This window comes from Mytilus californianus, unplaced genomic scaffold, assembly GCF_021869535.1.
Source record: "Mytilus californianus isolate M0D057914Y unplaced genomic scaffold, xbMytCali1.0.p SCAF_7, whole genome shotgun sequence".
NCBI lineage: Eukaryota > Metazoa > Mollusca > Bivalvia > Mytilida > Mytilidae > Mytilus > Mytilus californianus.
The window spans coordinates 8538113-8565174 of NW_026262723.1; the positions used below are offsets into that span (position 1 = coordinate 8538113).

General features: G+C 32.7%; 1 protein-coding gene and 2 long non-coding RNA genes across 3 annotated transcripts; all 3 read left to right on the forward strand.

Annotated features, from left to right (window-relative positions):
• The first annotated feature begins 8 nt into the window (after positions 1–8).
• On the forward strand, positions 9–26610 carry LOC127709999 (RNA-binding protein with serine-rich domain 1-like). The gene is made up of 6 exons (XM_052215710.1): positions 9–47; positions 6408–6524; positions 17545–17730; positions 19318–19553; positions 21881–22046; positions 24999–26610. Coding segments are annotated over exons 1-6 (810 nt in total). The 5' UTR covers positions 9–45; the 3' UTR covers positions 25102–26610.
• LOC127710023 (uncharacterized) lies at positions 9159–10999 on the forward strand. The gene is made up of 2 exons (XR_007985907.1): positions 9159–9717; positions 10158–10999. It is a non-coding gene; the product is annotated as an uncharacterized LOC127710023 (long non-coding RNA).
• On the forward strand, positions 20802–21598 carry LOC127710022 (uncharacterized). The gene is made up of 2 exons (XR_007985906.1): positions 20802–20898; positions 21040–21598. It is a non-coding gene; the product is annotated as an uncharacterized LOC127710022 (long non-coding RNA).
• Positions 26611–27062: the final 452 nt, after the last annotated feature.

Below are 27062 nucleotides of genomic sequence, written 5' to 3' on the forward strand. Positions count from 1 at the left end.
AGGAGCTTTCAAAGTGTAACAGCGTCAGATCGTCTACCCCCAACAATGTAAGATTTTTCTAATCCACAAATATCGCAGCCATCCGTCCCTTTTTCCTAGCATTAGATATTAATGTCAATGCTGGTAACGTTCAGCGCATTAAATTTATCCCTTTCATAGGAATTTCTGCTTAAATGGGAATGTCTTTCCTTTAGAAGTGTACATTGATTTGCTTCCATCAATTCTGCATCTGTGTTAGCTTCTCTTGTTTCCTTACATGTGTATATATATATTTATTCAAGATAAAAAGGCATGAATTTGACAGATACAAAATATTACAAAGACACAGATATAGCACTAGACATAGTTTATAGACACTAAAATGATATACATGTTTACTAAACAGTCCGGGAACTTACTTACAAGAGTGATTTTCTAAATCACTGATTCAAGTAACATTATGTCCATAAAGGTTAGAAGTAAGAGTTGTCTTTCTTTAATAATCACCTATTTAAGTAGTACAAATCAATATCTAGACTAAGTGATTTAATTTTATTGTAGCTTTAAATATAGAATACCAATGATCCAGGGACTAATTATGTTATCAGAACCAACATCTGTGTTGATAGGATGACCGGGTCATGTCAGGTGATGACCTTGTACTAAATCTAGGATAATGACATAAAAATCACTTGTTTAAGTATCATACCTCAATTTCCTTCCAAAAAATCACTTCTTTAAGTATCATTATTTTAATAACCCCCACTAATTTCAACACTCCCGAACAGTGAAATTTTGATCGCGAACAGTAGAATTTTATTACATAATCTTTAAGATGAAACCTTGAATTTTACAGGAAAAATACTCCCACTGCTGGGAAAAAACTGTTAAGAAAGTATCAGTTCATTATGTAAAGCCATTTTTATAGCATTTTTTCAACTAAAACAGAATTTGCAGCCAAATGATTGCATCAAAGGCATAAACCTTGCTGCTTAAAAGAAGCAAAAAGTTCATTTTTTTCAATTTTACTAATGAAAAGATATTATCTAAACCTATGTATTTAAAATTTTGGTAAAACTACAAAATCACAATTTGTGACAAAACTTCGAATTTGCTACTTAAATAAGTGATTTAAAAATCACTTATTTCAATAAGTCCCCTGACTGCTAAAAATTTTAATTTAAAAAATAAAATTATGAAAATTTTCATGATATTTTGATAATATGAATAGACTAGATTAAATAGTGAGTGAATTTTAAATTGACTAGATTTTCACTGTAGCCTAATATCTTAGGATGACCCACAAAAGTTATTAAAAATTATTTCCAGTGGGGTCCAGTCAGAGGTCGCGAAAATCATCCGGTCCTGACCGCCAAAATGAGGCTCAGATCAGTAATTTGAAGGCTAGTGGCGGTCCCGATGACCGATGTAAAAAAGGGCCATTGCAGTGCCTATGTCGGCACATTTTTACATCGGTAATTAGATGTACCTGCGACTATTTCCAGTACGTTTTTAACATTGGTCATCAGATGTACCCATTGCTAATTTCTGGTACTGGTTTCCGAATTTTATTATAAACAAATCAAAGTGGCGAGCCACACGTGGCCTATTAAATTTGTTCATTAAGCCATGCCTGGCAAACAATCGGCAGTAGAACCTTCCGATGAAGCCAACAATTACTGTCACAACTGAGAAATGATTCAGATGATGAAATGGACTGTGAAGATGACTTTGAATTTAAGAACAATCAGAAGACCAGAACTGGTCCTTCATTGTTAATTTGCCAAATAAAGTTATTTTTCGATAAAATATGTTATTAATTTTATTTCAAGATAGAATTGACAGATTTTGTGGGACCGGCAAAAATTTTGTAGGACTGACATATAATTTTGCTTTGTCAGTCCCATGACTGACGGGTCAAAAAAGGTTTTCACGAACTCTGGGTCCTTTTATAACGAGACTTCCAGTTTACACCAAGGGTTGACACATAGAAAATACAAGCACAAATCATTTAGAATTTATCACAGATATATGGTCAAAGCCCCAGTATAATTAATAAAAAAAACAAATTCACTATTAAAGATGGATTTAAATTGTTCCATCAAAAACTTTTTCACTTGTACTTTAAAATTATATTTTTTACAGCAACTATTAATCAATGTCTGGTAACGAATTCCGGTCTTTTATTCCATTATAAAAGAAAGTGGTGGATTCACACCCTTTAATTCCTGGTATATAAAAGTTTTTACTTCTAGATCTTGTATTGAAAGATGTTTCATTTTTAACAAAATTAGTATGTAAATAATTTGGGCATATATAAATATTGTTAAAAATGTTGAAAACATGATTGAGTCTTAGTTGTTTGACTCTATTACTGATATTTAAAAAGCCCAATTTCTAAAATTCAATATATGTCACACTCTTTCTGGGATGTAATTGCAGAATAAATCTCACAATCTTATTTTGTGACACTTGAAGTTTATTCTTCATTTGTTTTGATATACCTTCATACCAGCATGCACATGCATAGTCAAAATGACATTGAATCAGGGAAGAGCACAATGTTTTCCTAGATTGAAAATTTAGACACACTTTGTTTCTATATAAAATTTTAAGCTTTTGATTGACTTTTTTCACTAGAGAGTTGACAATAAAATCACCAGTTAGAAACTGATCAATTATTATTCCCAAATATTTTACAAAAGTTTTGGATTCAATATTAATACAATTACAGGAGATAGCAAAATCACCCGGTATTAAGGACCGAAGTTTTCAACCAGGACCAAAAATTATACTCTCCGTCTTTCCCAAATGTAGGGACAATTTATTGTCAGTTAACCAATCATGGCGTAATTCTGGATAATTTATGCGAGATGACCCCAAGGTCTATATGGGAAAATAAAATTGCAGTATCATCTGCATATATCAAAACTTTACAATCTGAGTTGATGCTAGTTTGAACATCATTGACATAGATCAGAAACAAAAGTGGACCCAGTAAGCTACCTTGAGGGACACCACATGTAATTTTACACACTTCTAAAATCACCCCATTTACACTTACAACCTGATTTCTGTTTGTCAAATATGACTCAAACCAAGGTATAGATCTAACCCCAATTAATTCTAATTTGTCACATAATATCTTGTGATCTATTGTGTCAAATGCCTTCTGTAGGTCTAATAGGACCATGCCTGTAAAAAGACCTTTGGCTGTTTGAGCTTTAATGTCATCTATCAAGTGAATGAGACAAGAATCAGTTGAATATGAACTTCTAAATCCTGATTGAAACTCAAATAATAAATTATTTGAAATCAAAAATTTTTCAAGTTGCTTATAGGCAACTTTTCCTAGAATTTTAGAAACAATACTTAAAATGCTAACAGGCCTGTAATTTTCAGGCTTAAGTCTGTCATTATTACTTAAATAGGGGCTTGACCTTAACCATTTTCAGATCGTCAGGTACCGTACCTTCAGATATAGATAAATTTATCAAGAAAGTAATGGGTATTTTCAGAATTGGGGCTGCATCCTTAAGAAACCTTGCTGGAATACCATCTAGGCCATGCTCTTACTTATATTTAAACTGCATAATTCTTAATACACAAATTCCTCTGTTACATGCTTTAGGTTAAAAAAAATATCTGATTTCTTTCTCTGAACATAAAAGGATCTAACAATATTTGTTGTGGCACTATATAAACCCTTTGCAGTTGGTAGTTTTTCTACCAGTTTTGCAGCTATAGTTGTAAAAAACGTTAAAATTATTTGATATTTTTTTGTTATCGTGACAGTTTTGCCCATCAATATTTAATACTATATTAGGATTTGATTTAGGATTTTTTTGATATCCTAAATTTTTAAAACTTTTCCAAAGTTGTTTTGGGTTATTTCTATTTTCTTCAATTTCACTGCTGTAATAGTCAGATTTTGCAGTTTTGGATGATCGTTGAACATGATTTCTAAGTTTACTAAACTTTTTGAAATCTTCAGGATTTTTAGAAATCTTAAAATCAGATAAAAATTTGTCTCTCTGCTGAATATCTATCAAAATTTCGGCTGACATCCATGGTTCTGTTCTTTGTTTAATACAAACTTCTTTAAGAGGGGCAACACTGTCAAGAATATCCATAAAAATTTCTTTAAAAAATGACAAGGCCTCATTTATGTCTGAGGCACTGAATCACCTTTCCCATTTTGCTTTAGTAAGCTTAGCTATAAATTCATCTTTATTATAGGATTTCACAGAACATTACTGTGCTTATTATATACAGATTTTGCTAATTTTCTAGTACAATATACCATACAACATGTACAATGATCACTAAAACCAATATTTAGTACACCAGACAGAGATTTTCTCAGTATTATGACATAAAATATGATCTATTATAGATGCTGTAAATTCTGTTATTCTTGTTGGCTCTCTAATAATTTGACTTAAATTAAACAATTTTAGACATGTTAGAAGCTCATTAAAAGATTTATACAGTGATCCACTCTGATCTTTATAACATATGTCCAAATCACCAAGTAATATAATTTCACAATCCTCTCTTAGCTGAGACAAAAAAATTTCAAATTTCTCAACAAAATTACAATTTTGAGGGGGTCGATAACAAGTCCGGATAAAAATAGGTTTAGATTTTGGTAATAATAATTCAATACACAAATATTCATCATTATTGTTTATTTCGTCCAAATTCATTGGTGTAAACGCAAGATTTTCTTTAATGTACATACACACACCACCTCCACATCTGTTAGTCTTTTCTGAGTATAGTGTATCCAGGGATGTAAGCCTCTGTATTGGTTATCTTTTCATGAAACCATGTCTCGGTTACAGATATCACTGCTGCTTTTGTTTTTTTGTTATTCACACCACCTCTAGAATAGGTAGTTTCACAATAACATTGAAGCCCAGCTTTAATGCTAATAAAATTGACATTAATGAATAATGTACAGTATGCTTGAAACATTTAATGCATCAAATTATCCTGTTCATGCAAATTTCGGCATACATTTGTAAATTTAGAATGTCGAAGTCCTTGAGAGGTTGATTTGCTCTTGATAACTTCTGCCTTTGTGTTTTTAGAATAGTTTTTCTCCTTTACTTTTATATTTATAAAAACTTATAATTTTATTAACGGGGGGGAGTAATTTGGATTAATTGCTACATCACTGATGTGATATGTCATCATGCCATATCAACAGGTTGGGGAAGATCCTCTTCAATTGTTATTATCCCCATGTTAGAGTAATGTATACCTAATAGGGTATCAATTTACAGTGATTAAAATGATTTTGCATTTCATTATAGTCTGAAACAGAACAACTATATACTAAAATGATTTAAAAACATGTAGGCCAATCATGGACGACTTTCCAATTTCAGTTTTATGAATGAACTTACAAGGTTTACCTCAGGTCATTTAGGGGAAAACACATCTTCGGCCAAGTAAAGATATATGTGTGGTTCCAGTTATGTCCTGAAAAAAAATAGGGTTGGTAGGTAGGTGTTTTTTTTTTTAATTTGGGGTGTGTGTCAAGATCCTGAAAAAAATTGTGTTTTCACCAAGACTGGTTCCGGTATTGTACATGCCCCTACCGAATTTGATTAATTAAGTACATTTTGTTTGTTATAAAATCTGTTTTACGAGGGAACTATATTGTCTTCACCGTATTCACGTTATTGTCAGTCCATTAAACTAAAAAAAGCTATGATGATAGTATGCTGGTTCTTTTGATATGTTGAAACAGTTTTACCAATTTATTACTCTGTTACTGATAGACATTTAGATCAATATTACGCCTCACCTACTGATAAAGGTATCCTTTGATGTAGATAAAGTTAAGGATGATTGGCAATTGATAATAAGTGAAAAATCGTACATGTGTGCTGGTGAACTCAAACATGTCCAATTGATACAGAATTTCAATTTCACAAATAGATTATAAATTAAGAAAAATTATTTTATCTACAAATACATGTACAATTATTATTGTATTTTCCTATTTGAAACTTCATTTATCATGTTTATATTGCATATTTTAGATGTATACATTAATTGAAACATATAAATACTAATGTTTCATTAGACACATGTTTATGAGTTCTGGATAATTAAAGACAAATTATTTACAAATGTATCTTAAGAATATGAGAGGGATTACAGGAAACATCTAAAATGCAGCACAAAACAGTTGAAAATAGAGAAAACATCTAAAGTTCAAGATGGACGGCTATATCTGTGTAGAATATCCTATCTTTATGAATTTTTGGTTTACTTACTATTAGACGTAGACCATATTATTAGATGTATGCCAGCATTTTCGCAAAAAAGCAGGCACATTAACCATTTGGTTATTCTAGTGTACACATGTACAGGTATATTGATGTACAGTTTTCATATTCATGATATTACAGGGTTAGAAGTGAGAGTAAAAGCAGGGAAAGAAAGAAAAGTGGATCAGAAAAAACCAAAGAAAAAAAGAAGAGGACAAAGTCAGAATCAAGTAGTGGTTCAGATTCAGACAGTAGCAGGTACTAAGCAGACTTGAAATTATTTAGTCATTTGGGCTGGGGTGCATTTAAAATAAATTGTTTTGAATCTAAATTTGTTGAAAAAAGTGAAAAACATAGGTTGTTCCAATAATTGTGGGAATAAAGAAATACTACATTGAGTCTCAATTTTTAGCTCACCTGGCCCAAAGGGCCAAGTGAGCTTTTCTCATCACTTGGCGTCCGTAGTCGTTAACTTTTACAAAAATCTTCTCCTCTGAAACTACTTGGCCACATTAAACTAAACTTGGCCACAATCATCATTGGGGTATCTAGTTTAAAATATGTGTCCGGTGACCGGGCCAACCAACCAAGATGGCCGCCATGGTTAAAAATAGAACATAGGGGTAAAATGTAGATTTTGGCTTATATCTCTGAAACCAAAGCATTTAGAGTGAATCTGACAAAGGGTAAAACTGATTATCAGGTAAAGATCTATCTGCCCTGAAATTTTCAGACAAATCTGACAACCTGTTGTTGGGTTGCTGCCCCTGAATTGGTAATTTTAAGGAAATTTTGCAGTTTTTGGTTATCTTGAATATTGTTATAGATAGAGATAAACTGTAAACAGTTATAATGTTCAGCAAAGTAAGATCTACAAATAAGTTGTCATGACCAAAATTGTCAGTCGACCCCTTTAGGAGTTATTGCCCTTAATAGTCAATTTTTAACAATTTTTCGTAAATTTTTGTTATCTTTTACAAAAATCTTCTTCTCTGAAACTACTGAGACAAATTTAATCATACTTGGCCATAATCATTATTAGGGTATTTAGTTCAAAAGGTTTGTCCGATGACCCCGCCTTCCAACCATCATGGCCAACTTGGTTAAAAATAGAACATAGGGGTAAAATGCAGTTTTTGGTTTATATCTCTGAAACTAAAGCATTTAGTGCAAATCTGACAGGTGACATAATGTTCATCATATTTAGATTTATCTGCCCTGAAGATTTCAGACAAATCCGACAACCCGTTGTTGGGTTGCTGCCCCTGAGTAAGTAATTTTACAAAAATTTTGCAGTTTTTTGTTATTAACTTAGATATCATTATAATATCTAATACTTTTAATTATGATTTTAACCTTATTTTAAATGATTTCCAAAGCATCAGTAAATACAGGTGAGCGACACAGGCTCTTGAGAGCCTCTAGTTTTTTGTTCCTGTAACTTAGCTAAAAAATAATATTTTGTTTTTAAAAAGGTGTTAAAAATTATTTATCCCCTGAACAAAAAACCCATGCCCCCTCAAAAGAATAATGGAAGTGAATCACCACCAAATTGTAAAAAGTATTAAGGCACGGCAGGAAGGAAAAACTTATTTTTATGCCCCCGCCGTAGTGGAGGGGCATTAAGTTTTACCCTTGTCCGTCTGTACGCACATTCCAAAATTGGTTCCCAATCTCTAACACTAACTTTAGTTTGCCTCAACCAAATGTTATGAAACTTATGCAAAATGCTTATTACCACAAAACACAGATCAGGTTCGAATTTTGGTGGCATCAATTATACCGTTCTAGAGTTGTGTCCCTTTACAAGTGGAAAAATTGCTGAATTTTTCGTTTCCGTTCTCTAACAAGTTTGCCTCAACTAAGTGTTATGAAACTTATAAACAATGCTTATTACAACAAAACTCAGATCAAGTACAAATTTGGGTAGCGTCACTTTTACAGTTCTTGAGTTATGTCCTTTTATAACGTTATATGCAAGCGGGGGCTTCTTCTGTGTCCCATGGACACATTCCCCATTTATTTGGTGAAAAATCAGTTTCTTTACGGAGAATGTTGTTGTTAACCATGTTAACCTGACAGTAAATTCTATATCGTGGTATAAGCTACATGTACAAATGTATGTAAAACTAAAGGAATGATAATTGAGAAATGTTGAATCCCTTTTAACAGATTTTTGTTATCATGTTTATTAGACAATTTTAAAAAGCATCATTGAAAATTGTCAAAAGAAACTGAAACAACACTTCTTTTTTTATTAAAAAAAAATTTAAAAAATTGACCATGGTGTTGACCCAGAGGGTAAAAACAGACCCTGCATGGTTAGGGGAAACAAACAATCATTTTTGCATGGCCTAAACTATATTAATTATATATATATATAACAAAAATTGCAAAACAAAAAAGAATACCTGCCTACTTACTAAAATTTTCTTAAGGAGGAAAATCTGAACTTGCATACTATTTTGGCCTTACGGTACTGATGCATTAAGAAGCCTTTGTAGCTGAACTGTACATAGCACTGCAGCCAATTGAACCAATTTTTAAAAAATATGTGTCTCCTTGAAAAGAAAGTTGTCAACATGTACATTGTGTACCTATTGGGAACATCTTTTAAATTGTTAAAAAACACAAATCCTGTTGTTTAGCCTTTTGATTCGATTATTATTTCAAAATTTCTAGGTTCTTCCAGGTCAAATCATTTCTACATGTATCTGATTTTATTTTAAAAACACTTGTTATCAGAAGATTTCTATCATTATACGACCGCAAAAAATTTTGACACATTGGTTTTCGCACTCTAACTATAGTTTAAGTGAATGGATCTCTATGAAATTTTACCATAAAGTTCAATACCACAAAAGGAAGGTGGGGATTGATTTTGAAGTTAAGGAATTAGGGGCCAAAAATAAGCATTTTTGTAACTTCCAGACATAACTTGTTTGTTAGTGTATGGATCTCTCTGACATTATACCACAAGGTTCCATATCACATAGGGAATGCTGGGATTGATTTTGGGGGTAATTGCCTCCAAATTTTAGGAATTAGGGGCCAAAAAGGGGCAAAAAACAAGCATTTTTGTCGAGCCTGCGACTTTTGTCGCAGAAAGCTCGACATAGGGATAGTGATCCGGCTACGGCGGCGGCGGCGTTAGCTAACTTCTTAAAAGCTTTATATTTTAGAAGGTGGAAGGTCTGGATGCTTCATACTTTGTATATGGATGCCTCATGTTACGAAGTTTCCGTCAGTCACATGTCAAATGTCCTTGACCTCATTTTCATGGTTCAGTGACTACTTGAAAAAAAAGTTCAGATTTTTTGTAATGTTAGATTCTCTCTTATTATAAGTAATAGGATAACTATATTTGGTATGTGCGTACCTTGCAAGGTCCTCATGCCCATCAGACAGTTTTCACTTGACCTCGACCTCATTTCATGGATCAGTGAACAAGGTTAAGTTTTGGTGGTCAAGTCCATATCTCAGATACTATAAGCAATAGGTCTAGTATATTTGGTGTATGGAAGGACTGTAAGGTGTACATGTCCAACTGGCAGGTGTCATCTGACCTTGACCTCATTTTCATGGTTCAGTGGTTATAGTTAAGTTTTTGTGTTTTGGTCTGTTTTTCTTATACTGTATGCCATAGGTCTACTATATTTGGTGTATGGAATGATTGTAAGGTGTACATGTCTAGCGGGCAGGTGTCATTTGACCTTGACCTCATTTTCATGGTTCAGTGGTCAAAGTTAAGTTTTTGAGTTTTGGTCTTTTTTTCTAATACTATGTGCAATAGTTCAACCATATTTGGTATGTGCGTACCTTGCAAGGTCCTCATGCCCGTCAGACAGTTTTCACTTGACCTCGACCTCATTTCATGGATCAATGAACAAGGTTAAGTTTTGGTGGTCAAGTCCATATCTCAGATACTATAAGCAATAGGTCTAGTATATTCGGTGTATGGAAGGACTGTAAGGTGTACATGTCCAACTGGCAGGTGTCATCTGACCTTGACCTCATTTTCATGGTTCAGTGGTTATAGTTAAGTTTTTGTGTTTTGGTCTGTTTTTCTTATACTATATGCAATAGTTCAACTATATTTGGTGTATGGAAATATTTTATGATCTATTTGGCAGTCACGCAGGTTTTATTTGACCTTGACCTCATTTTCAAGGTTCATTGCTCAGTGTTAAGTTTTTGTGTTTTGGTCTGTTTTTCTTAAACTATAAGCAATAGGTCAACTCTATTTGTTGTATGGAAGAATTGTTAGCTGTACATGCCTGCCTAGCATGGTTCATCTGACCTTGACCTCATTTTCATGGTTCATTGGTCAATGTTTAGTTTACTTGGTTAATGTTAAGTTTATGTGACAGTTGTAATAAAGCTTTATATTTAGGACTATCAACATAATATCAATGATTAGTAAAGAAGGCGAGACATTTCAGCGTGTGCACTCTTGTTCTAGTTTCATGACAATAACTTGTGTGTAAGTGTATGGATCTCTGACATTGTACCACAAGGTTCCATATCACAAAGGGAATGCTGGGATTGATTTTTGGGGTAGTTGCCTCCAAATTTTAGGAATTAGGGGCCAAAAAGGGGCAAAAAACAAGCATTTTTCTAGTTTAATGACAATAACTTGTGTGTAAGTGTATGGATCTCTTTGACATTGTACCACAAGGTTCCATATCACAAAGGGAAAGCTGGGATTGATTTTGGGGGTAATTGCCTCCAAATTTTAGGAATTAGGGGCCAAAAAGGGGCAAAAAACAAGCATTTTTCCAGTTTCATGACAATAACCTGTGTGTAAGTGTATGGATCTTTATGAAATTGTACTACAAGGTTCCATATCTCAAAGGGAAAGCTGGAATTGAGTTCAGGGGTAATTGCCTCCAAATTTTAGGAATAAGGGGCCAAAAATAAGCATTTTTCTAGTTTCCAGACAATAACTTTTGTTCAAGTGTATGGATCTCTCGGAAATTGTACTGCAAGGTACCATACCACAAAGGAAAGGCTGGGATTGATTTTGGGGGTAATTGCCTCAAAATTTTAGGAATTAGGGGCCATAAAGGGGAAAAAAACAAGCATTTTTCTAGTTTCAGGACAATAACTTGTGTGTAAGTGTATCGATCTTTATGAAATTGTACTACAAGGTTCCATATCACAAAGGGAAAGCTGGGTTTGAGTTTGGGGGTAATTGCCCTAAACGTTTAGGAATTTGGGGCCAAAAAACAAGTAATTTTCTAGTTTCCAGACAATAACTTGTGTTCAAGTGTATGGATCTCTCTGAAATTGTACTGCAAGGTACCATACCACAAAGGGAAGGCTGGGATTGAGTTTAGGGGTGATGAATCATAAGGGGGTTCAACAAATTATGGGGGGGGGGATTTTTTTTTCCTTTTTTTCTTTAAAATTTTCCATTTTAAATTGGTTATTTCTGATTTATATATAAAAGCAAATAATAATGATATGGTTTGAATAGGTAAATTAAAAAATTTTAAGTTCTTAGACCACATGGACCACATTCATTCTGTGTCTGAAACCTATGCTGTGTCAAATATTTAATTACAATCCAAATTCAGTGCTGTATCAAGCTTGAATGTAGTGTCCATACTTGCCCCAACTGTTCAGGGTTCGACCTCTGCGGTCGTATCAAGCTGCACCCCAGTGGAGCATTTTATTTGTCTATTGGAACAGGTTTAAACATAACAATATATATTATCAATGATTATAATTAGAGGATATATTAGTAATTGAACTTTTGTATTTTTCAGGTATGGTAAAGTGGGTAAATCAATGTCTCAAGAGGCCAAGAGAGAAGTTATTTAGACAAGAGACATAATGATGAGTAAGGCTGACATGTTGAGTTGTCCCTCTAGGAGAAACATTGGCAGGAAAATCACTGAGATTTGTGAAAACCAAATGATGACTGGTCTAGTTTATTAACTTGAGAAAATCTTTGATAACCAAACACATGCCATTTTTTCATTGCATCAATGTGCAGTTATTGCCATTTTACTTTTCCTTTGTCCTGAAATATTCCGTGTTTACAAAAATATCTTGATGCCATTTTTAGCTCACCTGACCTGAAAGGTCAAGTGAGCTTTTCTCATCACTTTGCGTCCGTCGTCCGTAAACTTTTACAAAAATCTTCTCCTCTGAAACTACTGGGCCAAATTTAACCAAACTTGGCCACAATCATCATTGGGGTATCTAGTTTTAAAAATGTGTGGCGTGACCCTGTCAACCAACCAAGATGGCCGCCACGGCTAAAAATAGAACATAGGGGTAAAATGCAGTTTTTAGCTTATAACTCAAAAACCAAAGCATTAAGAGCAAATCTGACATGGGGTAAAATTGTTCATCAGGTCAAGATCTATCTGCCCTGAAATTTTCAGATGAATCGGACAACCCGTTATTGGGTTGCTGCCCCTGAATTGGTAATTTTAAGGAAATTTTGCTGTTTTTGGTTATTATCTTGAATATTATTATAGATAGAGATAAACTGTAAACAGCAATAATGTTCAGCAAAGTAAGATTTACAAATAAGTCAATATAACCGAAATGGTCAGTTGACCTCTTTAGGAGAAATTGCCCTTTATAGTCAATTTTTAACCATTTTTCGTAAATCTTAGTAATCTTTTACAAAAATCTTCTCCTCTGAAACAACTGGGCCAAATTAAACCAAACTTGGCCACAATCATCATTGGGGTATCTAGTTTAAAAAATGTGTGGCGTGACCCGGCCAACCAACCAAGATGGCCGCCACAGCTAAAAATAAAACATAGAGGTAAAATGCAGTTTTTGGCTTATAACTCAAAAACCAAAGCATTTAGAGCAAATCTGACATGAAGTAAAATTGTTTATCAGGTCAAGATCTATCTGCCCTGAAATTTTCAGATGAATCGAACAACCTGTTGTTGGGTTGCTGCCCCTGAATTGGTAATTTTAAGGAAATTTTGCTGTTTTTGGTTATTATCTTGAATATTATTATAGATAGAAATAAACTGTAAACAGCAATAATGTTCAGCAAAGTAAGATTAACAAATAAGTCAACATGACTGAAATGGTCAGTTGACCCATTTAGGAGTTATTGCCCTTTATAGTCAATTTTTAACAATTTTTCGTAAATCTTAGTAATCTTTTACAAAAATCTTCTCCTCTGAAACTACGTGGCCAAATTAAACCAAACTTGGCAACAATCATCATTTGGTTATCTAGTTTTAAAAATGTGTGGCGTGACCTGGTCAACCAACCAAGATGGCCGCCACGGCTAAAAATAGAACATAGGGGTAAAATTCAGTTTTTGGCTTTTAACTCAAAAACCAAAGCATTTAAAGCAAATCTGACATGGGGGGAAAATTGTTCATCAGGTCAAGATCTATCGTGCCCTGAAATTTTCAGATGAATCGGACAACCCGTTATTGGGTTGCTGCCCCTGAATTGGTAATTTTAAGGAAATTTTGCTGTTTTTGGTTATTATCTTGAATATTATTATAGATAGAGATAAACTGTAAACAGCAATAATGTTCAGCAAAGTAAGATTTACAAATAAGTCAATATAACCGAAATGGTCAGTTGACCCCTTTAGGAGTAATTGCCCTTTATAGTCAATTTTTAACCATTTTTCGTAAATCTTGGTAATCTTTTACAAAAATCTTCTCCTCTGAAACAACTGGGCCAAATTAAACCAAACTTGGCCACAATCATCATTTGGTTATTTAGTTTTAAAAATGTGTGGCGTGACCTGGTCAACCAACCAAGATGGCCGCCACGGCTAAAAATAGAACATAGGGGTAAAATTCAGTTTTTGGCTTTTAACTCAAAAACCAAAGCATTTAAAGCAAATCTGACATGAAGTAAAATTGTTTATCAGGTCAAGATCTATCTGCCCTGAAATTTTCAGATGAATCGGACAACCCGTTGTTGGGTTGCTGCCCCTGAATTGGTAATTTTAAGGAAATTTTGCTGTTTTTAGTTATTATCTTGAATATTATTATAGATAGAGATAAACTGTAAAAAACGATAAATGTCGGCAAAGTAAGATCTACAAATAAGTCAACATGACCGAAATTGTCAGTTGACCCCTTTAGGAGTTATTGCCCTTTATAGTCAATTTTAACCATTTTTTCGTAAATCTTAGTAATCTTTTACAAAAATCTTCTCCTCTGAAACTACTGGGCCAAGTTAATTATAGATAGAGATAATTGTAAGCAGGAAAAATGTTCAGTAAATTAAGATGTACAAACACATCACCATCACCAAAACACAATTTTGTCATGAATCCATCTGCGTCCTTTGTTTAATATTCACATAGACCAAGGTGAGCGACACAGGCTCTTTAGAGCCTCTAGTATGGGATATTTAATTCTTAACCCTTGGGAAATGTAAGGTCCAGCAAGTTATGAAAGAGAACGCCAGCCATAATTGAAATATTTAAAGATTTCTCCTTTACTTATGAAAAATAATTTGATTACTATAAGTTTTTATCAAGTATTTTGTCCCCCGCTGCTAAGAGTAGTTGGCATAAAAATGTTTGATATTTCTGACTTGTTTATGTTTACTATCACATGACTGCATTACTTGACAGATTTTGATTTTGACAATATTGAAGGTTTATAGTTAGTTATCAGCACTATCTCAGCCAAGTTTTAAAATGTTTACTGATAAAGAAAATTTACTTGAGTTACAGTCCTTAGAAGTATAACTTACATGGACAATTTCTTCTTTGTTTTTAATTGAAGCATGCGTTTTTGTGATCTCATTTTAAACTTATTTGTAAGTCACTAATATAAAACGTAGCACATGATTTTGGATTTGTCATTTTTGCAGTTATTAGAATGCCATGCTACAGATTCCACTCTCCATTTATATATAGCAAGAACCAATTTTTACTAGTCTCAGGCATAAGTCTTGTGTCTAAAAGTGGAAGCTGGGCCTTTTTTGTCCCATGAATTTGAAAACCTATCAACATGATCAAATAAGATGCTTCTAATGTTCACAAAAAATTAGTTGTTGGTATCAGTTTATTTAAATCTGAATTGTGTCTTGGTATACAGGCTTAAAACTTCTTGCATGTTACACAAAACTGCCAATGAAGTTGCATTTTGAGATCTTGTCATTCATATATAGATATCATGGATATGAGCCACTTGTTCCTAACGCAGAAATATACATGTTTCTACAAAATGTAAATGCAGGTAAAATATTTTGGGAAGGCCTTGACTCATATCTAATTCTAACAATCTATGTATAAAATGGCCATATTAAGTCACATGTATACCTCAATCAGTCAGGGATATAACTCTATAGGGTTATTACAGAAAATAACTTGCATGTGTTATTACAGATACTTTCATGAGTTGTCTACTCTTTATTCCTTAAATTTTATAAATCTGTAATAACATATGTTTGTTATTTGTAATGTTTGTAAAATAAATCAAAAATATTTTAATCTACAGTGGGCTCTAGGGAACTCTTGAGACTTTGCGCAGAAACTAAATGCATAGCCTTGATAACTAATTTTTTAATTAAATTAATACATTTTTGATTAACCATGGTAAATCAATGAGACAAGGCTTTTAAGGGATAAACTTAGCTGTAATAACAAGGCTTAGTTATTAAAGGAATGTAACTTATTATATGAGACACTTGGGAATTACTGGGAAGCTTGCGCAGAACCTCATTACATGCTCTGGTCATTATTTCTTACAATTAACTAAAATACATTGTAATTAAGCATGATGTATGTCTGAGCAAATGCTTTGGAGTAGCTGTGATAACACCCTTTAGTTATTACAGGCATCTTTTTTCTGTAATAACATAGGTGTACTATGCATAATTGGCAAACTATGAACGGTTATATCTTTCTATAGTTAAGTATACATAAAGACAATAGTAATATCACTAGAACTTGTATACATTTTAACTAAACTAATGATGTATATTGTCCCTTTGAAACATGTAACATACATATGTTATCATAGTTCTTTGATTTTTTAGTCCACAATAACAAATGTATGTTATTTTTCTGTAATAACCCTATAGAGTTATATCCCTGACTGTCAATTTCAACATTCATATGACATTATAGTGACATTACCATTAACATTTTTCAATAGCCTTTACATCATTTTGAAAGGATCTAAGAATTTTACTATCATTTGATCATATTGCCCTATGTGCCTGTGAGCTAAATATTGCCATCACTTGGCTTCTGTAAAAAAAAATTAAAAATCTTCTCTGAAACCACTGGACCAATTTCAACCAAACTTAAATTGAATGATCCAAACTTCCATGGAACCAGCTGATGAAAAGTTCGATGTTTTACTTTTTTTCTATTTTTGCTGACAATGGCACCAGCAGCTGCCGAATGAACTGATGCTTGAGTTGTAAGTAATGCTGCAACCACAAGGGCATTGAAATATCATCTGTCTCATATCAGCAATCTGGTACTGGGCACTGCAGGCATGTTGTAACGTTGCATCAATAGTTTTCAAAAGTGTTGAGACATCTGCATCATAAATTAGCATAACACTATTTTCTCATATCTATAATTGACATCAGAAATGATTGAGATCTGAAACAACAAATCAATCAATTTATAATAATCATATGGATATTCCTCTACTTAAGGTATCTAGTATAAAGTTTTTGTTTTTTGGTTCCTACCAATTAACCAACATAGCCATGACTAAAAATTGAACATATGGATAAAATACATTGATTGTCTACTGAAAGAGAAAATCAGCAATACAAGGTCTACTTGCCTGTATTACAGAACTTTTGAATGACTTTTTATAGAAGTTATAGATTGGTAGAAAAAAACAGTACAAAGGATAAGCATTGTAAACCAGATAGATAGCTTATAAAATACTGCCAAAATAATGGAACCCATTGGGAGTTATTACCCTTAGATTAGTATTTTTGACTTTATTTTTTTTAGTTTAGCCCCTTGGAAAAAAGAATTATAACGGAAATCAAATTGCATTTGCTCTGAAGCCTTCATTTCTCCAAGATATTTACAAATTGTTTTTTTTTTTTAGTTATTGCCCTTGTACCTTGGATAGATCAAATAAGTGCTACACGGGGGACATTGGAACTCTGTTCTTTTATTTATTATAGTAAAAATTCTAGTCTGAAATTAATTATGTTTGACAAAATTTCTTTACAAGTTTAAAGAAAAACTTGCTAGACTTTGGACATAGAGAGAGAGGATAAATTAACATAAGTAATTGTTGTATGTCATTATCATTTGTCATCATTTGATCAATAATTACAGTTCATCAGGAAGCTCAAAAGGCAGAAGTAGATCCAGATCATCATCCTCCGACAGTAGTTCTAGCAGTGGAAGTAGTAGTTCTGGGAGTAGTTCGTCCTCACGGTCGGGGAGTTCCAGCTCTAGTGGATCATCAGACAGTGACAGGCCCACTAAGAAAACTAAAGAGGCAAAGCGCAAGGCATCAGAGTAAGTATTTCATGCTGAATGATCTACCTTTTGTAATATATAGGTCTTTCAGAGGTACTACTTTACTGAATATTTGATTACATAGCCCTAGCGCACTGTTGAAATTGATATCCAAGAGAAAGGGATTATTGAACTACATGAATGTAGGGCAAATTACAGATAAATTGTCATTTAATGTAAAATTAATGAAATTAGAATTTGATGATCAAAGGAAACACAAAAATCACATGAAAAGGATTACTGAAATTTTTAAATCATTAAAATAGGCAATAATGATATCACTTGTTTAAGTCACACCCTTGACTGTAGGTAGGAAATCTAAAATAGTTTTATCACATCAAAATCGTGAAAAACTAGAAAAATTTTCATATGTCACATAACCCCAGTATGCATTGAATTCCTATGAAACTTTTACAAACAACCTAGTTAATTCTATAACATGTATTTAATCTACATTCAATGTCCTCTCTCACTGACTATTGGAAAGCATATGTTACACAGTTATTAATTACTTATATTCCTTTGTTCATGAATTGAATTTGCAATAGCTTTGATAACAGATTTCTGATAAACAATACAAAGGAGTTCAAATAAGATTGTTAGTAGAGTTCTGAGATAGTTGCCGTTTCAATTTTGAGGTTGAAAAAGTTGTATCTCAGACATTTTCTATGCATACCCTAGTTTTTCAAACAGGTGAATTAAGCAAATGGCATGTTTTAAAAGATTTCCACTATAAATTTTTAACCACAATTTTCTTTTTTGACCCCATTACCCTTGTTCAACCCCTACATAGAGTTACATCATCCATAAATAATGTTTTCATGGAGGCAACGTTGTATTGATGCAAACAATCCCTAGATTTCTTATGTTTTCATGTGACGTTTTTGTTTCAAAATGAAATCAACACAGAAAAACACCCCATCTCGGTACAAAAGTATTGAAGCACGAGAATTTTAAACATGGCATCTGTGTTTTAATCTAATAAATATTCTGTGGTTTAAATGTGTCAATTCAACTTCTTTCCCCTTTAATAAATGAAAAGTTTGCAGGTCTTGATGTATCTTATTAATGAAGCATTTTTATGCCCCAGCGAAGTTTTACCCTTGTCCGTCTGTACGTGTGACGTCCCGAAATTGGTTTCCATTCTCTAACTTTAGTTTGCCTCAACCAAATGTTGCTACACAATGCTTATTACCACAAAATACAGATCAAGTTTGATTTTGGGTGGCCTCACTATTACTGTTCTAGAGTTATGCCCCTGTACAAATGGAAAAATTGCTGAATTTTTCGTTTCCGTTCTCCATCTTAAGTTTGCATCAACAAAATGCTATGAAACTTATACACAATGCTTATTACCACTTTAAACGTTCTTGAGTTATGTCTCTTTTTGCAAGCAGGGGCATATGGACACATTCCCCATTTATTTAAATTAGAGTACCGTATTTAAACTTTTTGTAAATGCAAAAAAAGAAAACAATTGGAATTTTAAGTCCAGAGCAAAAGCTTATGCTCATATTTTGTTGTTTGTTTGTAATGAAGTTGGAATAAATTCAATGGTATTGATCATCCTGGTCATGTTTATTGTAGATCTCCAAAAAGACGGAAGAGAAGCCCAACACCTCGACCAACCAAAGTTCACATCGGACAGCTGACTAGAAATGTCAATAAAGAGCACATACAGGAGATATTTACTGTCTATGGTACACTGAAGAACCTAGATGTTCCAGTGGAAAGAGTTCATCCAAACTTCATTAAAGGATATGCTTACATAGAGTATGAGAAACCTGATGATGCTGAGAAAGCTATTAAATACATGAATGGAGGTATTCTATTTATAGGGTTATTCCATTAAAATGGATTGGGAGGGTAGGAAAGGAAAGTTTTATACTGTGGATTCATTTATTTTTCGTGTTTATCAATTTTCGTGGATAGAGAAAAAAAGACATTTCGTGGTATACGTAAATTCGTGGATCGCTGATTACAAAAAGAAAAAGAAAAAAATTCAGATACGTAATTCGTGGATTTCTTTTTAATTTAGGAGATCATATAACCTCCTTGGTTTGATCAATAATAAAACAAACAAAAAAGAAGGAATTCATTGAAAAAGTTTTGAATCCTCGCTTGGTCATTCTAGGTTAAAGTGTTCATTGAAAACTTCTATTACATTATGGAGAGAGACAACTAATTACTTGTTTTACAATTTATAAATTTTGGTCGGAATTTTATAAGGCATTCAAAACTCTATGATTGAAAGCTCATTTCCCTAATCACGATATAATAAACAGTCATATAAGTAAAAGGTGTGGAAATAAATGTTCCTGTCATAAACAATATTACCTGCGGGCAATATCCACGTACTTAATCCTATTGATTTTTAATCACCAGTAAACCACACTATGACACGGTAATTAACAACTTACAGTTATTTTCCATGAACAGTTTTATTCAATTTTAAAAAGTAAATTATCACTGATATTCGATATATTTATTATTGATTTAATAAAAAAAACTTGTATCTTCTTTCAATAAAAACACGTGTTATGTTACAATGTTTATCGTTAGTCAACACTATACTAGAACTGCATAACATAACCGGAAATAAACATCTGACTCCATACACATTTCTCGGGATTATTCTTCGTTGAATTCTTAAATTCGTGGTTCGCTGTAACCCACGAAACCCACGAAAATTGGTATACCACGAATAAAAATGAATCCACAGTATTTATATATTGGTTGTGAGTCATTTGTGAGTAAACAGAACACAAGTATATTATACGATATTGAATTAGATCTTCCTATTCATAGATATGTGTATCTTATTGAGTTGTGCATATAAAGAGTCTTGGTATAAAATTTCTATATATTTGTTTAAAACATTTCTAAATCATGCAAAATGAAATTCTTTAATTTAGGAAAATGCATTATATGGTTCCACTATTCAGTGTGTCTTCTAATAAAAACAGATTTAGGCATAGATCTATTTATTTTTAGAGTTAACATATTTACAAATGTATTAATTCAAAAATCACACACATAAACATTCTTCCTAAAGTGAGTTTATCAACTTGGCCTGAAGTACCGTAGAATTGGACCTTCCAGACGGGGTGCGGACTATAGAGTACAATAAGCAAGAAATAAGAGAAAAATTTCAATTTCGCGGGCAAGGTTGTTTGTTTACGTTCCGCCATCTTTGTTATTTATATTGTCCGCGGTTTTATTCTCCAAAATTGGACCTTCCAGACGGGGTGCGGACTATAGAGTACAATAAGCAAGAAATAAGAGGAAAATTTCAATTTCGCGGGCGAGGTGGTTTGTTTACGTTCCGCCATCTTTGTTATTTATATTGTAGAGGGCGCTCTTATCATTTTTCAAACTAATAATTTTAACTCATCCATATTAATAAGTTATTTCTATTCAATATCAAATTAATACTGATAAATATAAAAACTAAACCTTTCATTACAAATTTCTTGTTTCTTTTCAATGCATTGGTTGAAATAAACTGGTATCTGCTTGATTGAAACGATACAAACATAGTGAAAAAGACAACCGTAAACCAGCTTAGAATTTGTAAACTACAAAAAGTAATCGGTTATTGTTCGTTCCGTTTTGGTGTTTTATACTGACTAATATGGTTTGTATTAGCTTAAGACCCTTCAAACATTAATGTGATAGATATATTAAAGACTGTTTTACAAAAGGATGGAACATTTTTACTTTCAAAGTCGTATTATAGTGATATCTGTTATGTACGGATTTCGACTCTCACCGGTTAGTTTCTTCTTTTACACGTGCTTTTTAAACTTCCTGTTTAAACATTTTTCTAAATTGTTTTTTAAGTGAATTAAACTTATTTTAACAATCATGAAGCGTTCTAGAATCATTTACAAGCAGTTTCAGCTTCTGTTTGATGATGGAAAACAGGTTTTCCCAAGAAAATACCGCAAACGACCGCACAGGATTTGAAATTACCGGAGTTTCATTAGACCTTTTGTAACAGTTACAAAAAGTTTTTTTACCTAAAATTTCGTGGGGAGAAGGGGGTGCGGACTATGTACCAGTGCGAACTATACAAGCCTTTCTACGGTATTAACATAATTCATAGATATTTCAACTTTTTTTTTTAAGAATTTTTTTTTGTTATCAGGTCAAATTGATGGACAAGAAGTGACAGCTGCTGCAGTACTGCCACCTAGAGTGGTGTCCAGACCTCGTCGCAGTCCTCCTCATAGACCACCACCCAGATGGGAAAACCGGGAAAATAGGCGAGGAGGAGGGTCCCCTCCCAGAGGATCATACAGAGATCGCAGGAGGTACAAAAATATGCTTATATAAATGAAAAATTTAATTTTACTTGTTCGGAAGAAAGGTATTTGCCCTGATTTCTTACTGAATTTTGGAATGTGGAAGATGTATTTTACTGTAAACGTGTATGTTTCTAAAACAATTATGAAACACAATGAAAATAGTACTTATTGTCTTTGTTTGTACGTTAGAATGATAAAAGAGATAAGTAGAGTATACACCAATGAGATAGAAACCAACCAAAAAAAAACAACTTTAAACTAAAGAGTCGAGAGGCCAATTTTGCAATGTTTTTCGATGCTAGCTTGCAGGAACCTGCAGGGATATTATATTATGACATATTTTCTTCACTGTGAGCCTGTGTGAAGTTTCAAAGTTAATGGAGAGTTGAAGATCAAATAATTGATGAATTATGGAACTGTTGTTTGCACCTTTTTTTTGCACTATTTTTCTTTTGCCGCTTCTGATTTCCATTTCTTATCAAAACCAAGTTCTTGGCTCAATTCTTTTTCATGAGGCGCCTCTTCTCTGTTGGTCAACTTCCAAGCAATGAACTATCTAAAGATGCTTATCCAACTCGACAGGTTATTTAGTTGAGAAATCAGAGCTCCAAATTGATAATGACCATGTTTGGTGTATCCTTGAGTTCTCTATAACCTGATCAATGATCCCGGATCAATAGGAAAAAATCACAGAATATTAATGAAACCCTGGTCCGCATACTTATTTTTTTGCTGTTTGATAATAGACCTATTTCTTGATCATTGATGTTGTTTCACTTAAACATGTTGCTTTTGTCTTGTTATTTGACATGTTTCTACTTTGATGAATAAATTTTGAGAACTTTTCTATATGATTATATACATTAAAATTGTCAAGCAACATTGTTTTTACTTGTCCACGGGCAACAAAGACACAAAAAATTGCTTGTCCGATCGGTCAAATGTACGAGTCAAGCATAGCTTTTCCACACCCGTGAATAAACATTAAAAGAGAAACTTTTCTTGATCAGTAATTAGACTTTATTGTTCTCTCTTGAAAAAAAAAAATGAAAGAGTAAACATGGAAAAGACACTGTTTATTATGTAGATGAGCTATATTTTTCTCTTCTCTAAACACTAAAGACATATTTATTTTTTAAGCATTAAAACATATGATGTTTTTGATTTTTGTCAGTCATTTAATGATGTGGTATGATTGCCACTCAAGTTCAAATATGTGGATGTAAGCAATTATAGGCAACCATATGGCCTTCAACAATGAGAAAAACTTATACCCTATAGTCTACATTAAAAGCCCTACATGAAAAATATGAAACAATTCAATTGAGAAAACTAACAGTCTAATTTATAACAAAACAATTTATGAAAAACAAATATGACAGACATGAACCAACAACAACCACTGACCTACAGGCTCCTGACTTGGGAGAGGCACATACAGAATGTAGCAGGGTTAAACATTTTTATGAGCTCTCAACCCTCCCCTAACCTGGGATAGTGGTGTTACAGCACAACATAAGAACAAACTATAAAATTCATTTGAAAATGGTTTATAGTATTTTAACACAAAACACACCACAATGGAATAATCCCTTTCATATTAAAATGTTACTTTTCAATGTCAAGACTCCGAGAACTAAGTTATCTGTAATCAGGCCTGGGGTAATGGTAATTTGTAATTGTAATGCATTGTAATATTACATTTTTTTGATGTAATGCAAAGTAACTTGTAATGCACATTTTCTGCATTGCAATTACATGTAATGTAATGATTACTTTAGTTAAAAGTCAATGTAATGCCTCCATTACTGTACATTACTTAAAATACATAAAATTGAAGAATATAGTAAAATAAAAATAAAATATTAACAAAAACAATAGAAAGTATTGAATAAAATTATTGTCACAGTTAAGTACTGTATTAAATCATTATAGTTTGCCCTTAAAACTTCTTTACGGATCCATTATTAAATCCCCTAAGCCAACTAGTCTTGATCTTGGTTTCTGATATTTGTATAAAATGATATTGGGAACATTTTGGTGTTTGGTGGTCCATGAAAAATCTTCTAAAAAAATATTAAACAAAACTACATAGATGAATGGAAAAAATATGAAGATAAAATTTTCATAATTCTGTACACACCTTACATTATTTCAATAAAAGATTGAATATGTCAATCATCATTTTTACACCAAACTGTGGTTTGGGTCCTGTCTGTGTTGTTATTTCACCTAATTAATATCAAAATGTTTTTATTGCAATCAAATCTTCTCAACTTATGTTTGTCCTCACAGAGCCCTTAGGCATTTAACAAGATAATCCTTTAATGACACATTATTTATATCCCTTTGAAATCCCTTTATGATGTCTTAATGATCAATGTTAGAAACAAAATTATATGATAATTTATTTAATAAACCAGTATTTGAAGTCTATGTCACTAACACTGTATATATATGTAAATATACCCCGGTAATATTTATCAATTTCTTCATGTCCTTATAAAAATCTGGAAATGTTTTTAGAATATAAAAGGATATGGAGTAAATGTACATGGGACAAAATCGCATACAATACATAGAAAAAATATAAAAATTATTCCTGTTCTTCATCTTGACAGTTGATGTAGGGTCTTCAACAATGAACGAATCATTCATACCCTACATCAAGACAGCCCCTAGCGTCAATTAAGCGGTACTATTGATAAAATAAACCACAGTTCACCCTCTTGCTCCATACCCGCCTTGGAGTGCCAGATTTTGTATTGAAAAAGTAATGTGTAATGTAATGCATTACACAGGCAAAGTAATTGTAATGTAATGCATTACATGTGAGATAAAATGTAATTGTAATGTAATGCATTACATTGCAATGTAATGGCCCCAGGCCTGTCTGTAATAAATTATAGTATTTCAATAAATATTTGTATGAATATTACTTCATTCATTGTATTTTAGATCACCTCCTCGTAGACGCTCCCCACCAAGAAGACGATCAAGGTCAAGGTCACCAGCAAGACGCAGAAGATACAGCAGATCAAGTTCTAGTTCATCTCACTAATGTTTTTGTGTATTGTGTATATATGTGGAACTGTGTTGCCTGTTTATTATGTTGAGGTCATTTGATACCATAATTATTTATACTGAACTCCAGGTCAAATGATAAATATTTTGTAGAAATATGTTTATTATGTGGGAAATTTTGAAAGTTTACTGTGCAAGTTGTATTTTCTTGACGTGGCAACTATTTATATGAATGAAAAACATTTTCAAATATTGGTTTCCCCAAAAATTGTGGGGAGACCATTCATGGTCTGAATAATTTGTATATTTTAAAGTTTTCCTATGAATTGATAAACATTGATAAAGGGTATGTGTCTATGAGACAGCAACCCAATGACATAAATAAACAGCAGAATCAAAAACATCACAGAAAATTCTTAAGCCTATTTGTGTTGTAGGGATGTGGTCTCATTGACATATATACCCAACAAAAGGCCCACATATTTATTCATATTTGACTACATTGATTTTGATTTATTGAAAGAGAGAGAAAATATGAATTCAGATTGTAGGAAAGGAGGATAATTAGAGTTTGATTATCATTTTAAGATGATTCATACAATCAAGTGTTTCATAAATATCATAATAATGGCTTGTAGTTCATGAACATCAAAGTAATCTATACTTTATCAGTCGTCTATTTAAAATATTCCATTGGTTTATGTTTTCATACTTTTTATTCATTTTATCTTCAACATCGTGTTATTCTTTGGAAAACTGTTACTTTTGTTTATAGAAGACAAGTAATTGTTAAAGAATAAACTTACCAGAAGAATAGGGTGATAAGGCATTTCAAATTTAGGGCTATTTCATTAAAGTGAATGTGGAAGGGTATGAAGGGACTTTCAAAAATCCCCCCACAACCAACATACTTAGAGTAATTTTGCATACATCAAATCAATATAAAATTATAAATGACCCACGACCCATGTCAAAAAATAAAACATCCCTTCTATCCTCCCACATTTGTTTAAATGGAATAGCCCTAAATTGACCACAGTATCTGGACGAAGTAAAATTTTTCTTATATTTTAATTCTTAAATATTTATTCACAATTTTATACATGGGCACCTTTAAAGCTTGACATACTGCCTTTGTTGTCTATTGTACACAAGATGTATTTAGATTTCTGTGTGTTGTTGGTTTTTTGTCTCATTAATATATACCTCAAATCTCTATTTCTACAAAACTAAATTTTGTTCACACAAATGATAAATTAAAAATATCCAGTATCTGGTAAAAATAACGGTCAAGTTGCATGTATTTTCGTTATCATTGTGTTTCACATTTTTTTTTAGATTTTTATTTCTTACATCTTTCAGATCATATAAAACCCATTATAACTATAACTTCACAGATTTGTTTTGCCAAGTACAAAGTAGTAGGTATAGATGTTGATAATGTGGTCAGTTCATTTTCATCAGATAATTAAAAACTATGCATGAACTGAAAAATTGTAAATATTATACATGAACATTGTTTTTAATTAAATAAATGTAGATGTAACTGGTTGTTGATTTATTTTATGTGATTAGTATGTGGAAATAGGACATATACATTGAAAATGTGTGAATGCCTCTTGAACCTTGATATATGACCTTAATAGAACTCACTTTAAGTTGAGCGTTCCTTTACCTTGGTTTTTTGTCGAGCCTGCAACTTTTTGTCGCAAAAAGCTCAACATAGGGATAGTGATCCGGCTACGGAGGCGGCGGCGTTAGCTAACTTCTTAAAAGCTTTATATTTTAGAAGCTAGAAGACCTGGATGCTTCATACTTTGTATATAGATGCCTTATGTTACGAAGTTTCCGTCTGTCATATGTCCATTGTCCTTGACCTCATTTTCATGGTTCAGTGACTACACTACATAGTGAAGCCTCAACAGTTCCGTCTGTGGTTAAAGTTTTTTTAGACATCAATAACTTTGTCAAACTTGCATGGAATTAATGAAATTTGTA